Below are 16,516 nucleotides of genomic sequence, written 5' to 3' on the forward strand. Positions count from 1 at the left end.
CTGCCGTAAATAGGTCAGAAGATAAGGCCGGTCATTCAACTATTCATAGTGCCTCTCATTCTACTACAGCGTCAGGCGCTCTCTCTCCTGCCGACCTTCAAGCTATCGCACTTATTGTGAAACAGATGATACACTCAGAGATTTCTCCCTCTTTCAAAGAAGACTTCAATTCAATAAAAGACTCTATGGAATTTATATCAAACGAATTTGACAACTTTAAAAAAGAAATCATTTTGTATAAAAGGAAATACAAAATCTTAAGAGTGAAATTAGTGTATTGAAGGCTGAAAATGAAACATTGAAAACTGAAGTTTGTAATATGCAAGAGTATTCTCGTAGAGATAATTTGGTCGTAACAGGGATCACCGAGACGCCTAATGAGTCTGTCTTCCAGATTTTCAATAGCATTTCTTCGGTAATCAATAGTGATATAACGGCCCAAAGCCTGAGTACTGCACATAGACTGCCGTCGAGAGTCAAGGGCAGTATTGGGCCTATTGTGTTTCGTTTTCTGCGTCGACAAGACAAGGAAGCTTGGCATTCCAGTTTCAGATCATCTGCTATTAAAGATAATAGAGGCCCCGGAATATCATCGAAATGCATTTCGCAGGCTCTTCCTGAGAGCAGGGTGCTCGCTTTCCAACATCATTCGCCATCGGTCATGCAACTTTTCCGAGAAGTTAAAAAATGCGCAATGGAAAAGAAATATGATTTTGTATGGATTCGGGACAGCAACGTTCTAGTGAAAAAGGATGAAGCGAGCAAGAGTGTGGTGGTGATAAAAAATGAAAGCGATATTTCAAAGCTGTAAGGTAATCATAAATCACTGGTAACTCAACCTTTTATTTCTATAAGTTTGTAATGGATATTTGTGATTTACTTGATGACTTAGAAAATATGAATAGTAATGAATCAATTAATCTATGTGATTTGAACGAAGTGAAAGTTTTTTTTGCAATGATTCGAATTTAAAACTTTTTCATTTAAATATTAGGAGTATAAGGAAAAATTTTGATGAATTGTGTATTTTGTTGTCTGGTCTTGATGTCGCGTTTGATATTATAGTATTAACTGAGTCTTGGCTCACACACGATATAACTGGATTTGATATCTCTGGCTATAACAAAATCATAAAGCCAACAAAATTTAATAAATGTGATGGCATTGTAGTATACATAAAGAATGAACTTAATTATAATATTTTGGAAGTAGATATAGATTATGCCAATGTTTTGAATTTCAAATTAGTGTATGATGAATTGGAGTTTTATTGCACAGCTTTATATAGGTCACCAGAAACTGATGTAGCGTGTTTTGTGGATGCTCTAGAGATTTTTCTGAATGAGACAGCACATTTCGAAAATAGGTTAATTGTTGGTGACTCTAATATTGATATTCTTGATAAAAATTTGTCTCTTGTGGGTAATAGATTTTTGGATAATCTTCTTGAATATGGCTTTATAAATTATCTCTATGGCAGTACTAGATGTACTGTTTTAAGTGAATCGTGTATCGATCAGATCTTTTTGAAAAGTAAGCATTGTCTATTCAAATCAGCTATATATAATTGTGCAATCACAGATCACAATGCAGTGATGTGTTGTGTAGAACGTAAGAGCCGGTTGTCATATGGCAGAGATGTTGAATCTGATTCCCAGGATGTTCAGGCTTTATTATTTAATGAAGATGTTTTTCAATCAAAAATTAAAACAGAAACATGGAACGATGTTCTTCAGGAGAACGATCCCAGACTAGCTTTCTCTTGTTTTATGATAGACTTCGTTCATTATTTGACTCTGCAAAAACTGTTAGGAGAAGGATTAGTAATAATACAAAGAAAATCAAACCTTGGGTGACTAATGGTATTCTTCGATGTATGAGGCGAAGAGACAAAATGTCTCTTAAGGTTCGTAAACAACCATTTAATGTACAGCTGATGGATTGTTTTAAATCATATAATCGAACACTGAAGTCGGCATTGCGAACTCTAAAGGAACAGTATTTCAAGAATAAATTAGTTGAATGTGGAAATAATCTAAGGGCTGTATGGAAGGTTGTGAATGAAGCAACAGATACCCCTTGTAAAACTAATTGTTCTATTAAAGAGTTGGTTACCAAGGATAATCGCATTTTGAGATCTTATCAAGTAAATGAAATAGCAGAGGAGCTTAATGAACATTTTGTGAGTGTTGGTAGAAGAATTTCTGAAAAAATTACTAAGGTAAAGGACAAGATTTTTAGGGAAAAAACTAATAGATTGTTTTGTAATTCGTTTTTCTTTTTTCCTGTCATAGCAGAGGAAATTGATATGTGTATTAAAAACTTGAAGAAAGGGGTAGCACCAGGATTTGATGGAATTTTTTCTAAATGTCTGAGTTCAAATTCTCGCATAATTTCAGTTCCTCTGGCTCATGTAATAAATTTATGCTTTTTGAATGGTGTTTTCCCCGACGAGTTGAAAAAGGCCACTGTTATTCCTTTGCATAAGAATGGTAACAAAAGTGATCCAGGGAACTATCGCCCAATTTCTCTGCTTTCATGTTTGTCAAAGGTGATTGAGAAATGTGTTAAGACTCGTTTGGTCGAATTCTTGGAAAAATATGAAATTTTATCTAATTGCCAATTTGGTTTTCGTAAGGGTGTAAGTACTTCTGATGCTGTATATAATGTTACTAAGAGAATTATTGAAACACTGGACAGGGAAGAAAAATGTATAGCTGTGTTTTTAGATCTCCAGAAGGCTTTTGATACAGTGGACCACAATATTTTATTTAGAAAGTTAGAAGGTATTGGAATTAGAGGTGTTGCATTGGGTTTCTTCAAAAGCTATCTCAGTTGTAGATCACAGGTGGTTAGTGTTGATGGTATAATGAGCTCAGAATTAGAAATTACGATGGGTGTGCCACAGGGAACAGTTCTGGGTCCAATATTATTTTTGATTTACATTAATGACTTACTCAAGATAGAGCTTGAGAGCTGTTCTTTGTTTTCTTTTGCTGACGACACTGTTGCTATTTTCTGTGCATCAAAATGGGAAGATGTTTTTTGTAGAGCTAATGAGGGTTTGAAAGTTATAAAAAACTGGTTAGATTTCAACTTAGTTAGTTTGAATATAGCAAAAACTACTGCAGTGTCATTTTCTTTGACCTCAGCAGGTCAGCCAGATAACCAGGGGAGTTTGGCTTTTCATGAAACTGGATGCGATGATAATAGTTGTCTATGTCCTATAATAATATTTAAGAACAGCACCAAATACTTGGGAATAATCATTGATAAGCATTTGAAATGGAGAGACCATATTTCATATTTATGTTCTAGGTTGAGGAAGACGCTGTATAAGTTTGTTCAACTGAGAAATATTTTTACAGTTGAGCAAATTAAAATGGTTTTCTTTGCGCTTGTGCAGTCAGTTGTGCGATATGGTATAATTGGCTGGGGTGGTTGTGGTGTTACCGTTCTTAAGCCTCTTATAGTATTGTATAAGAAAATTATTAAAATATGCTTGAAAAAACCGGTTAGATATCCAACAAATTTGCTCTATAAAGAATTTAATGTTCTCAGTATTGAGCACTTGTATGATCTTGACCTAGCTAGTTTTGTCTATTCGTGGCCCAATAGATTCCCTATAGCCCCTCATGGCGGCTATGTTACTCGTAGACAATCTGAGAGATTTTTGCTAGAACCACCTTGTAGAACAGCGGCTGCCAGTGCTCATGCAGCGTATTATGGTCCTAGACTTTTAAACCGTCTGTTGCTTGAAGTTTCTGGAGCATCCCAATGTATACCAATTTGTTATTATTCTTTCACTTTCAAAACTTTTAGGCAGTATCTTCGACACTACTTATTAGGGAGACAAAATGAAGACTAATTTTGATTTATTTCTCAAATCTGTTTGTAAATCTCAATTCTATTCTTAAAATACATATCTTACTTAGTATAACAGAGCAGAAGAGAATTTGTTGTTTTATTTTTAAATATTGGTGATCTTTATCTTTGATGTAGAACATATAGTTGAATCTCAATTAGGCCTATACTGATTACAAGAGCAACATTTGTATGAAAATAGCATAAGAGAATGGAATTTTCTTTTTTTCTTGATATTGTAATGTAAAATTATAAAATCTAATTATGTTATTAATATTACGATGTATATTAGTATCTTATGCTATCCAACATTCTAGAGATACACCATCCCTCATCACAAGCTTTGCTTAAAGAGGGATGCAACAATATTATTTAGAATATGATATTTTATATTCATTATTTTATAAAGAATTTGTATTTTATGTTTGTAAGTATGAATTGTATATTAATTTTTTGTTGACATTAATAAATTGAATTGAAATTGAATAGTTCTAGCTTGTTACCTCATGCGTATGGAAAAACGCACCAGAAATCATGCAGGGTTTTCTTTGGATGGCGCTGGAGAACTCATGAAAAAATCGATTTTATAGTTCTAGCTTGTTACCTCATGCGTATGGAAAAACGCACCAGAAATCATGCAGGGTTTTCTTTGGATGGCGCTGGAGAACTCATTTTTTGACTTACAGCGCATGAAGATATATCTTTCCAAAGTTGAAAAGACGCTCTAAATTTCATAGATTTAAAATTTCTCTGTATCTCTTGCACAAAAAAAAGTTATAATGGAATGTAATTTAGAGAAATTTAGAAATAAAAGTTTTTCAGGGTTTTTGAAGGTTATAACTAAAAAAATATGCGTTTTAGAGGAAACTTTTATAGAACAAAATTTGTAGAGGAAGATTTTAAAATATTTTCGTCTAAGAAAACGGTTCAATATCTTGAACGGTTATTGAAATACAAGCGATATAGCAAAACCCTAAAAAATTTGGCGGCCATCTTGTTTCCGAGGTGTTTGCCTGTGATTTCGACTTATCATCATCACGATCCTTATTATGCTAGACCTAACGAAGAAATTGAGACATCTTCCACGGCTTTTACTCAAAAATGACCACGGAATGACATTTGCGCCCGGACTAACAGTCAAAATTCACACTGTTCACATAATTCAGATGTAGTATACATACTTCATACTATCATAATATTATGCGCACATAATTCAGATGTAGTATACATAATTCATACTATCATAATATTATGATCACATTTACAACTGAGTTTGTTTGCCTTCTGCCACCGCTAACCTAAGTTCACCAAATTTTTTCTGCAAGCTTTTCTCTCTCTCCATCTGTCGATTGACGTCATCGGTCAGGGATTCCATTCTGCGCGGGATTGCCGCTTCCTCCTGTTGCTGCAGAAACTTGAAGGTCGACAACTCCATGTGCGCTTGTTCTACTTGGTCAACAAGGTCCTGGAATTGTTTCACAAGTCCTTGTGCTCTAGTCTGGTAACCACCAGTAATCAATTTAATTTTCTTCTCCATTTTCGCTGCTCGCCTAGCCTCCTTAGTCATGTGCCCTCTGTTTTGTTCCAACCGCTTTTCCAAAGATTCCAGCCTGTCTTTCTTGCTGGCTAACCTGACTCTGGTATACCGGTTTTGATTGGCTAGGAATAGCACATGGGAGAAACACTCGTCCCAAACTTGTGAAAAAGACTCGAGAGACAACTCACCATGACTCATGCCTTGTTTCACAACTTCCATCTCTTTCTTCAGCATCTCCTCGGCACGTGCCAGCTCCTGAGGAGTGAACGATTCGTAGGGATGTTGTTCGAGGTGTGCCATGTGTTGTGCTTGACTCATCATGTTTCTATTACTCGTTTTTTCGGTATCAGGGGAATAGATAGCATCATAATGCAACATGGTGATCATCTCCTGCTTGATGAGTTCCTCAGCCTTTTGGAGATCAGTGAGTGGAGGCTCGGAGTTCATCGGTCTCAACACAATGTTGACATCAGGAGGTCGAGGTAGACTCCTTTGCACGACCTGTGACCTACTTTTCAGCTCTTTTTCCCGCTCTAGCGCCAACACCGCCGCCGCTCTGGCGTCCACATCAGCCTGATCTTCAACCGACAACTGCCTGGATTGCTTAGCATCGCTTGAGTTCATCTCCTCCTCAGGCACAACTATCTCGTAGTCGTTTTTCGGGTTGGGCAACGCGTTGAGACCTGCTGCTAGCTGCTCTTTGACTTGACTCTGGTAGTTGCGCATGGCTATCGGTGTATCAGGGGCGTCCATCATGTCATCTGGGTTGATATTCAGTTTGTCGCGGACTGGTGTCGGGTTGATGCCACCTCCCATTTCACTCCTAGGAGTCTGGAAGCCTGGTGTTCTCCCTGAAAAATAGATAGTTTTTTATAGAGAATTTTCACATGGCAGATAATTGGTGAAAAGGTTGTCAGAAGAGGGAGACACCAATACAGAATTTTTAAAAAATTATATAAATTTAATTGATTTTTCTGTGAATAAACAACCCCTCTGGATGTGATATTTCAACAGAAATAATAAAACAATTTTATTTTTTATTGAAATTTCAAAAACGAAACATTTCCATAGCACAATTAAAATGTATCTCATCTCCCAAATTTGATAGGAGAGAAATTCTCCTGACAAAATTTCATTACTATAAATTACAATGAATGTAGAGTTTGATTCTTTTACCATTATCTTTTACATGATTGTGAGTGATTGAATGAATTCAGTTTTTATAATTCAAATATGTGTAACGCTAGTTCGCCTCCAAGTGGTGCACATTGGTTAACGTTAATTGGACTAGCAAACAAGGCGGTCAGACGAACTTATGTTCTCCTGACTAAAAACTGCACATGTTGAAGAAATTGGAAATAATCAGTGTATATGTAGACGTATGAGTTTCTTGTTAAATAATTCCATGAATTGAAACTTTTGCAATTGTACCCACCATCTTGAGTTGTCCTTTGAGAAAACGGCGTCGACAGAACAGTATTCGGAGTTTGAATAATTTCTTTCTGCGGATTGACTCCACTGAAATCAGAGTTTTGCAGAGGTGTGTTCAGACCTCCCTTCAGAGGTGTGTCAACGTGACTCAGTGCCATCATATTTTGAGCTTCCTGTTGAAACAAGAACATTATAAATACAAATATTCACCAGAATTGTCCAAACATTATTTTTTAAACTAATATATTCAAAAATGCTGTCTGATCTAAATTGATTAGGCTACTTGAATAAACAAGTTTACCATTTTTTACTTTAAGAACATTTTAGCAGCATATTTTCTGGGATACCTAAATAAGCACTTCTTATTAGTTTCATGAGAGCTGTCTGAAAATCATTCATGACATCCTACTATTCACAGATAGAATAGAGCAAATCGATTCCATTTAATGACAATAATTATTGTTCATGAAACAATAAGTACCGTATAATAATTCAAAAAGAATCAGACAATTGACCAAAAATATTTTAATGAAAACACTGGGATTTTGTCAAAAAATCACTTATTTATTATAAAATAACAAACATGTTTCGACACCAATAGACAGACAGACAAAATATATCTATTTAAAAGAAAATGCACTTTACAAAGTAATAATCTTATGTACTCATTTTCAATATAAAAACAACAACAAAGAATAAAAACAATCTCATGATTACAATAAGCCAAATAAATCTTTAGAAAATGGTCTGCATGGGCAAAAAATGCCTGTGCGCAAAGCAGAGTTGCATATTATAAGTTTGATAGAGAGAAAGGAAACACTAATTTTGATGCATTCAGAATCTTACTAATTTATAATATAATTAGTACATACAGATTTCAAGAACAGTAGACAGGTTGTCACCACCAGCGAATTTGTCGATCAAGGTAGGTATTATAAATTTCTTTAATTTCAATTTAAATAAGGATTTCGAGACGTCCTGAAATACGTACTATGTGATGTGGGAAGTGACGAGCCAAGTTACGATACAGAACATGTGAAATAAGTTATTGAAGGAATTGGTTTGTGAAAGGGATCTCTGGTGTCATCATCAGTGTGAAAATTCAAAACTTTAAAACTGTAGGTTAGGATGCCTGTCAGCTAACCCAAATTTCAGTTTCAAATTGAACCGGTTTCAAAAGTATCACCTGTGATGCTTGACTGGCATTTTTCACTGTTGCTGGTGACATATTGTGATATCTATCCATAAAACACTGGGATTTTGTCAAAAAATATAACTTACTAGCTGGCCCGGCAAACTTCGTACCGCCAAAAAGTCAATGTATCCCATGTCACACTTGACTTTATTTGGTGAATCATGAAATTTATTTGACAATCAATATTTTGATTTACATCTCAATAAGGACTACCTATGTGCTTAGTCATGCAGCATTTTTTATTCCGAAAACATATTCTTCTCAATCAATTGGTACTAATATCCAATGTACCTAGTACCTAGTATTCAAGATTGAATTCTCCAGTTTCTCAATGATAGGGGACTGATAATTATTTGTATAGGTCTTATAAGGAGCCATTATCTAAAGCTGGTACCAATCAACTACACTTCAACTCCAAACTACCGTATTTATTACAAGTACACAATTTATCGACAATACAGAATATTTGAATAAAAATCAATGAAAAATTATTATAATCAAAAACACGTGATCCGCTAATCGATATATATTATATTATCGATGTCGCAAGAAACATTCAATATATATGACACTACTATCACAATGTACCAAATGGGATTTCTTTGACACCGTAGCGAAGCACGAGTGACTTGTTTATTACAGCTGGTAACTTTAGATACTAAATCATATTATCACAACATGATCTTGAATCATGATCATTTTTACGTTCTTCGGTAGCCGCTCGGTCGGCAAGTAGGAAAACATAGGTCTGTAAAATGGGTTAATAATAGTATATTTCGCAACATGGGCCGAAAATGAGACTTTTCCGGCTCGAAATCAGTTTTCAAAAGTCAGTTTTAGAAAAGATTGAGAGCCGGAAATACATTTTTGCCCGTGGTGCGAACGCTATTTTTCGCCACACGAAAGAAATAAAACAATATATATGAGAATAATTGTTTATTAGGCACTTTCAAAAGCAAAACTGAAAGGTCATAGCTCTAGCAAATCTGAGGTAATCTGAATATCAGGAAATTGTCCAAGTATTTTTTTTTTCATTTTCAGTGGATACAATTACAAAACATGTTCGTTTGTTTGTTTTTAATATCTTCCCAGAGACTCTTAACAGAGTATGAGAATTGTCACAAAAAATGCTTGAAAACATTACTTTTAATAAGAAAAAATACACATGACACATACTCATATACATACATACACATACATATAAACATATCAACACACAAAGGGCCCCTCCCTACACATATATTCCTGTGTGGCATAAAATACACCTTCCATCAATAACTCTTTTAAATTCCTTCCGAATAAATTGAGATCTTCAACGTTTTTCATATCATCATGAAGCTTTCTAAAAAATTTAAGACCCTATATGTTGGCTTCTTTTCAAAAGGAGCTGTCCTATGGTATATGGAAGCAAAGTCTCCTCTATTTCTGGTTTGATACCTGTGGGAATCACTATTTCTAGCCGAAGCCTTATTTCTCCTGAAGTACATAATCACCTCATAAATGTAAAGAGAGGGAACGGTGATAATGCCTAGCTCCTTGAAAAAGCATATAAATATGATCGGGGAAGAACAACAGGCATGGCCCAAAACTATTCTGTTCCCAAATTTTGATAATGAATAACATGTCCGAAAAAATAGGTTGTTTCTAGTAGTTATCCACCAGGTTTAGTGGTAAACGCAGTACTTAAGCTGGGTTTGGGTGGATTTCAATTTGTCTAAATAACCTAAAAGATTTTGTTCAATTATGTTTTAATGTGGGAGGTTGAGTTTATACTTTTTCATTCTTTCAAGTGGCAATAAGATTATATTATTATGAATGTTTGGATTCTTGAATAATAAACACAAATAATGAAAAGTTTTTTGATCAGCTGTTTTAGCGCACTTGAAATTTGGACAATCTGGATGTCAACAATGCTTGTTATCGTCGACTGCGGAAGTTGAGGTTAGAAGTTCTATCCTACTCTGAAAATCGAATTTGAATAGTTTATAATATATCTTATTTGTATTTCATTCATCCAAATAAAATGATAGTATCTTATTGCAAAATACTTTATTCAATTCTAGAAGCATAAAACTGATTCCGTTTCATAAACTATTTTGTAAACACGTTCACATCAAATCAGAATCAGCTGACTTCAAGGTTATTTTACAGCCCTAGGGCCGTAAATTTTTTTGTCATACTTACTCAATTGCAGCTGTTTTTCATGCATTAAATCAAGCCGGTAAACAGCTGTTTGCAGAACAAGAAAACATGTGATTTTTATAACAGCATACTATACTGTAAAAAGATCATAAATGCTCTCTTTACAGTCGAGTATGTTAAGACTCTACTAACTTCTGAGTAATTAATATACTAACTCAAATAATAAAGAACTTATTTAAGGAGTTTAAAGTTATGAGAACTCATCTGAAATCTTATAATTTAGGCCTTTATTATTTTATTTGAGCTCAAAGGGTCTGTCTGTCATGAACTAGGCGCTACGGGCTAGGTCATGTTTATAGAATGCAATAGCTCGAGCAGCAGCAGGTAATGGTTTCTGTTTCTCAGCAATAATTATTATTCTTTCTCAGATAAGTATAACAATAAATATTGTACGTAACTTGTACGGTAACGTATTTACCGCATTCGTAAATTCTGCCCTCAACTACGTTTCGGGCAGAAACAATCATACTTATGCGGTAAATTATGGTTACCGGACTTGTTACGTAAAGTACTATACCGGCCTGGTCAGAAAACAATCATTTTCGGCCTCCATATGACGTACGAAAACCAGCTCATTACATCCAAGAGGGGCGAAAATAATAATTATAAGCCCTCTATTAAATTTTCTAGTCAGAAACCATCCCCAATATTCACACAACATAATTATTCCTAAAGTTTCCTGTCGTTCTGTCAAGTAGTAGTTTTCAAGTCTATAGGGAACAAACAAACAAGCACACATACAGATATTCATTAATATATATATATATATATATATATATATATAATATATATATATATATATATATATATATATATAAAATACTGGGATTTGTCAAAAAATATGATTTATTATAAAATAACAAACATGTTTCGACACAAATGGATGATGAACCATTGTTGTCGAAACATTTTAGTTATTTATTGACCGAACGTAATGAGGTCTATGTTATAACTCGGATTTTCTTTTGTCTGTATGAATGTATCCATGTAACGCAATTACGGCCAAACGCGTTGACAGAATTCAATGAGATTTTGCAGGAATATTCCTTCAACGGCACGTCGATGTAGGCTATGTACACAAGTTTTTTTTTTGAAATTTTGCATTTTAAGGATAATATGAAAAGAAAAGGAATTCATCCATACTCTGATATCACTATAATAATCTACTCTGAAGATAGAATTGATCAGACTATAGAATTATTCATAATCAATCATCTGACAAGTGGATTACACAGATGTCTGGAGAAGCCGTGTCTATTTTCTATAAGGTCTGTAGTTCCAATCAAAGACCTTAAAGAGGTATGCGTATGCATCTTTAAGTTCTTTGGTTTCAATAATTGTTTTGCAGTCATGGTATTATTATGCGTACCCATCAGTATCAATATTCTCACATTTGAAAAAAACTAATTTAATAGGTGATTAAAAATAATCAAATGAACTAAATATTGCTGAAGGAATTATAATATTTTTGATTGTAAAGATTAATTTTCATCAGATGGAAAGATTATCACGGAACTGGATGAATTATATCACATGGAATACAAATTCAAACGTGAACAGAGTTTGTTAACATTTCAAACAGGTGACATGAGATACTTGTGGATGAGAAAACTTCGTGAGGTCTTCTGTTCACAGAGCTACTATTAATAAAATAAGTAGTGATATTTTTTGACAAAATCCCAGTGTTTTCATTATGGATAGATATCACAATATCTCACCAGTAACAGTGAACTATCTTACTTACTATTGCTATCTAGTCATGAGACTAATGAGCAAATTTTATCGAACCTAACCTACTAAATAAAAATAAAATACAGTGAAACTCTCACTAGAATCTCTTACTGCTAATGATAATTATTATGTACTTAAATTAAATAACTGTACTATAAAGCATGATTTTATTGTTTCACTCAATCACTGCTCTGGCCTCCGCATCAATCCTCCGTTGTCTAGCAGCTGGATTGCCTCGACGTTGTTGTGTTGGTGGAGCCGTGCTTCATGACTCTACATACCGCTGAATTTTCACAGGATACAAGGTTGACTCCTAGATCTCTATGGATGTCGCTGTTCCGCACAAACCAAGGAGCATCAACGATGTTTCTGAGCACCTTATTTAAGAATCGTTGAATGATGGCGATGTTACTCTGGACCATCGGTCCATACAGGTTTGAAGATCTGTTTGTACAGGAGAACTTTGTTTGGTATTGAAAATGATGTGTTTCTTCCAATAAGCCAGTAGAATTTCTTGTACTTTATGGTGATCTCTACTTTTTTCTTTTTGACATGCTCTTTCCAGCGAAGCTTAGCATCAAGAGTCATGCCTAGATATTTAGCAGAATTTGCATGTGGTATGTTGATATTATTTCAGCTGATTGGATGGTACTCATCAGCTCTCCTGTTGGTGAAGTTGACGTGAATTGACTTGCCCTCATTGAGTTTCATCCTCCACTTTCTGGCCCAGTACTGTATTTTGTTGACAGATCTCTGGAGCTTTTCTGTTGCAGTATGAACATGGCTGTCGACTGCTAGTAGGGCGGTGTCGTATGCAAACGTCGCTGTGGTATTCTCCTCCAGATTTGGAATATCACTGGTGAAGAGAAGGTAAAGCACTGGCCCCAACACACTTCCCTGTCGAACTCCTGCTTTTATCGCTCTCACATCAGAATATGAATGTTCATACTTGACTCTGAAGTACCTACCACCCAAATATGATTGCAGTATTTCTGTGAATTGCTTGGGAAGCATTTTCTTCAACTTGTAAAGAAGTCAATCATGCCATACTTTGTCAAAGGCTTGCCCTATGTCAAGAAAAGCTGCTGAACAAATATTTTTTCTTCCAAACTCTTCTCTATTACATTCATTATTCTATGTACCTGGTCAATTGTAGAGTGTTTTTCTCTGAAACCAAACTGATGATTAGGAATCAATTGTTTACTCTCTATTATTATTATTATTATATTTTATGGCCTTCATTGGACCACTGTAGTCAGTATCTTCCACCTTTACTCCGTCCTCTCTCAGCCCAATATTTCTTCATTCGTTCAGAAATTAATTTCCTTTCCTCGTCCGAAATCACTCTTCCCATTCTGTGTCTGACTTTGATCTGCAGTCTGGTCTGTTTGTCCTTCAGGATTCTGATGTTGTCCGACTTGTTCTTCAAATCTTCGAATGTTATATTCAACTCTCTCGTATCCTCCTTGAGTTCGTCAATCCATTTTATATTTGTTTTACTTTTCCACAACTTTTCAATAATTCTTCTGCTTAGTCTGTCCTCCGAAGCTCTAATCAGGTGACCGAAGAAAGATATTCGCTTTTTTTTATTGTACTTGTGACAGTTCAATTTCTTGTAAACAGTTTCGTTGGAAGCTAATCTCCAGTGTCCATCTACTTGATAGTTCTTGTTAATACAGGTTCTGATGATTCTTCTTTCGATTTTTAGTAATTTGTCTATTGCGATGGTATTGGTAGTTTTAAAGATGGTTTCACTTGCGTAAGTTATTACCGGTTGAGTGACTGTCTTGTAATGCTTCAATTTTGTGGCTATTGATAGTGATTTCTTGTTGTAAGTGTTCTTTGTGCATACTGTGCTCTCTCAACTTATTCAGTCTACTGTCCCACGTTCGATTCTCATTGAGATTGTAGGTTATGATTTCACCTAGATATTTGAAACTGTCTACAATCTTTATTTCTTGATCTCCTATACGGATTTTCTTTGCAAGAGGTGGATCAGTTAGCATGAGTTCTGTTTTTTCAAAAGATATTTTAAGGCCAATCTTCTGAGAAATAGTCTGTAGTGTATTTATTTGTTTTCTTTGTTTTCTTGAATATTGTTAGCAAGCAGTGCAAGGTCATCAGCAAATCCCAAGCAGTTCAAATTTATATTATCTCTAGAAGTTCCAACTTTGATATTTTTTGGATTAATCTTATACATTCTCTCATTTATATTCCAGGGCACAATTGAACAACAGTGGCGACAGGCCATCTCCTTGCCTCAAACCTTTTCTACTACAAAAGATCTGGACAGTTCCCCTCTGAATTGATCTTGGACGTTGTATTCGTCAGTGTTAGCTCTATCATTTTTATAAGTTTACTCTCTATTATTGGCTTGAGCCTACTCGATAATAACCTTTCAAACAACTTTGATAACACAGGTAACAATGGAATCGGCCTGTATGAAGTTACTTCATGTGGTTCTTTTCCTGGGCTTGAGCAGCATTATAACTTTCAGCTACTTTCCACATTCCTGGTACAAATCTAAGTCTAAATGAAGCATTTAGCATGTTTGTTAACTTGATGAGTGCTTTCCTTGGCAGGTGCTTTAGGACCAGTTATCAAGTCAAATCCTGGAGTTTTCTTTGCATTGATAACTTAATTTCCTTTTCAACTTCTTCCACTGAGACACGTAGAATTTCTTGATTCTCTTGCATAGCATTTTCATCAGTTTCTAAATCTTGTTCCTGTGGTCCATTATTTGGCTGGAAAACTTCAAAAAGATGATCTGCGAATGTCTGTGCTTTTTCTTAATTGTTTCTGACCCATTCTCTGTTTTGCTTTCTGAAGGAGCTTGTTGAATAGGTGTTTTTATTTTCCTAGAAGCCTTCCAGAGCGAATAATCAGTGTTTTTTCCTCCTGTTAAATTGCGCAAGTAGCCGTTGATCGATTAATTTTCAATAGATTGTATCTCTCTTTTCAGTTCTTGAGTTGGATTATTCAGCAATCTCTTATCTTGGGGAGAACGAGATTGCTGCCACTTTCTTCTAGCTCTTCTTTTCTCCGCAATCATTTCTCTTGTGTAGTTATTTCCAGTTGTTCTTCTACTTGCTTGTGGAGTATTACACCATGCTGCCTGTAGTATATCGGTAACACATTTTTCCAGTTCGTCATCGAACTGATCTGCATTTATTAGTGGTGAATCAAGATGAATTCTTCCCTCCAGCATCTGTTGAAAGCCATCTGTATGCTCATTAACTAATGTGGTGCAAGGGCTTTGTTTCTGTAGAATAGTGTCATCAACTTCAGGATAATAGGGGAGTGGTCTGAGTTAAGATCAAAGTTTTCCTCAATTTGTAAATAATAGAAGTAAGAAGTAAGTAGTAACTTAAGTATTCACGTAAGTTACAATACATTCTGGTTTTAACACGAACTTACAATAAATTACAGTATAGCAGCTAATTATGAAACAAATTTCACATATTATGAAAACTTATTTATTACAATGAAGATTGAATGCAACATTAGAATATTGATAATATAGTATTGTAATGTAACTACATAAATCAATGTTTCAACAATGAATAAATTATAATTTCAATGAATAAATAAATATACACCCCACTATAAATTATATGTGTTGGGGTATAAGTAATTAGTTGCTTATTGCGTGTTATAATTACTATTTACAAACTTCATTCACTGATATGGGATTAAAGTTTTTTATAATAAAATTAGTAAAAATTTATAATGCAAACAAAATTATGAAAACAGATACGCCTGTTAATTGTATTTTATCAGTTTATATTTTAACTTCTCCATTACCTTTGAATTTTATCTAACACTGCTTAGTAAAATGTGTCTCTGAGATAGGACATATGCAATATGTCGTTGTAAGAGTCCGTTTGCATTTCACTCCATTATTTTCAGTGAATGGATCATCTTGATTTCTGTTATCTAGTATTCTCTGATTTCTCGAAGCGAGATTGAAGGAATGAAATTTATTCCTGTTGGTTATCAAGTTAACTTAAGATGAGCTGTAGGATTTGTTAGGTGCCTTCCACTCCTTCATCTTTCTTTATTTGTTGGCTATTTTCTTTGGAGACGATCTCGGCGAAGGTCGCTCTCTTCTTACTTGGTTTTTGAGCTTGGGAATTAATAAAATTTTGAGCTTGAGAATTTATTATATTATTTCTCGGTTAATTTTTAGTGGTTATCCTACTCGAGTTTCAGATCTTCTGTAACTCAATTGTCACAGTACATCCACGGTAGCTCGCTGGGTGTCCTTCTCAACAATGAATGCACTTTGGCAGAGCTTCCCTAGGCTTTGGGCAATCTTTCGTTTGATGTTTGCCCACACACTTCACACATCTGGCTTCCTTATTGCAGTAGGATTGCGTGTGATTGTAGGACTGGCAACGCTTGCATTGTGATATAAGATTAGTTTTTTCAATGCTCGTACTTGTACTTTGAAACCCAGGATGGTATCAAGTTCAAATACTTTCTTGATATTCTCCTCTGAACTAAATGAAACAATAAACATTTCTAATGGTTCATTGGTTTTTCAATTCAGCTTA

The 16,516-nt window shown here is 34.8% G+C and overlaps 1 protein-coding gene across 1 annotated transcript in view; it reads right to left on the reverse strand.

The window, feature by feature from the left end:
- Window positions 1-4,447: 4,447 nt before the first annotated feature.
- LOC111047798 (cell division cycle 5-like protein) overlaps window positions 4,448-16,516 on the reverse strand; it is a 35,560-nt gene continuing 23,491 nt past the window's right edge. The window contains exons 8-9 of the mRNA XM_022333644.2: window positions 6,837-7,005; window positions 4,448-6,252 (exon numbers count right to left, since the gene is read on the reverse strand). Of these exons, the coding sequence (XP_022189336.1) occupies window positions 5,126-6,252; window positions 6,837-7,005 (1,296 nt within the window). The 3' untranslated portion in view covers window positions 4,448-5,125. The remainder of the gene's footprint in view (window positions 6,253-6,836; window positions 7,006-16,516) is intronic.

The sequence above is a fragment of the Nilaparvata lugens genome, chromosome 2 (genome assembly GCF_014356525.2).
Source record: "Nilaparvata lugens isolate BPH chromosome 2, ASM1435652v1, whole genome shotgun sequence".
NCBI classification, from domain to species: Eukaryota; Metazoa; Arthropoda; class Insecta; order Hemiptera; family Delphacidae; genus Nilaparvata; species Nilaparvata lugens.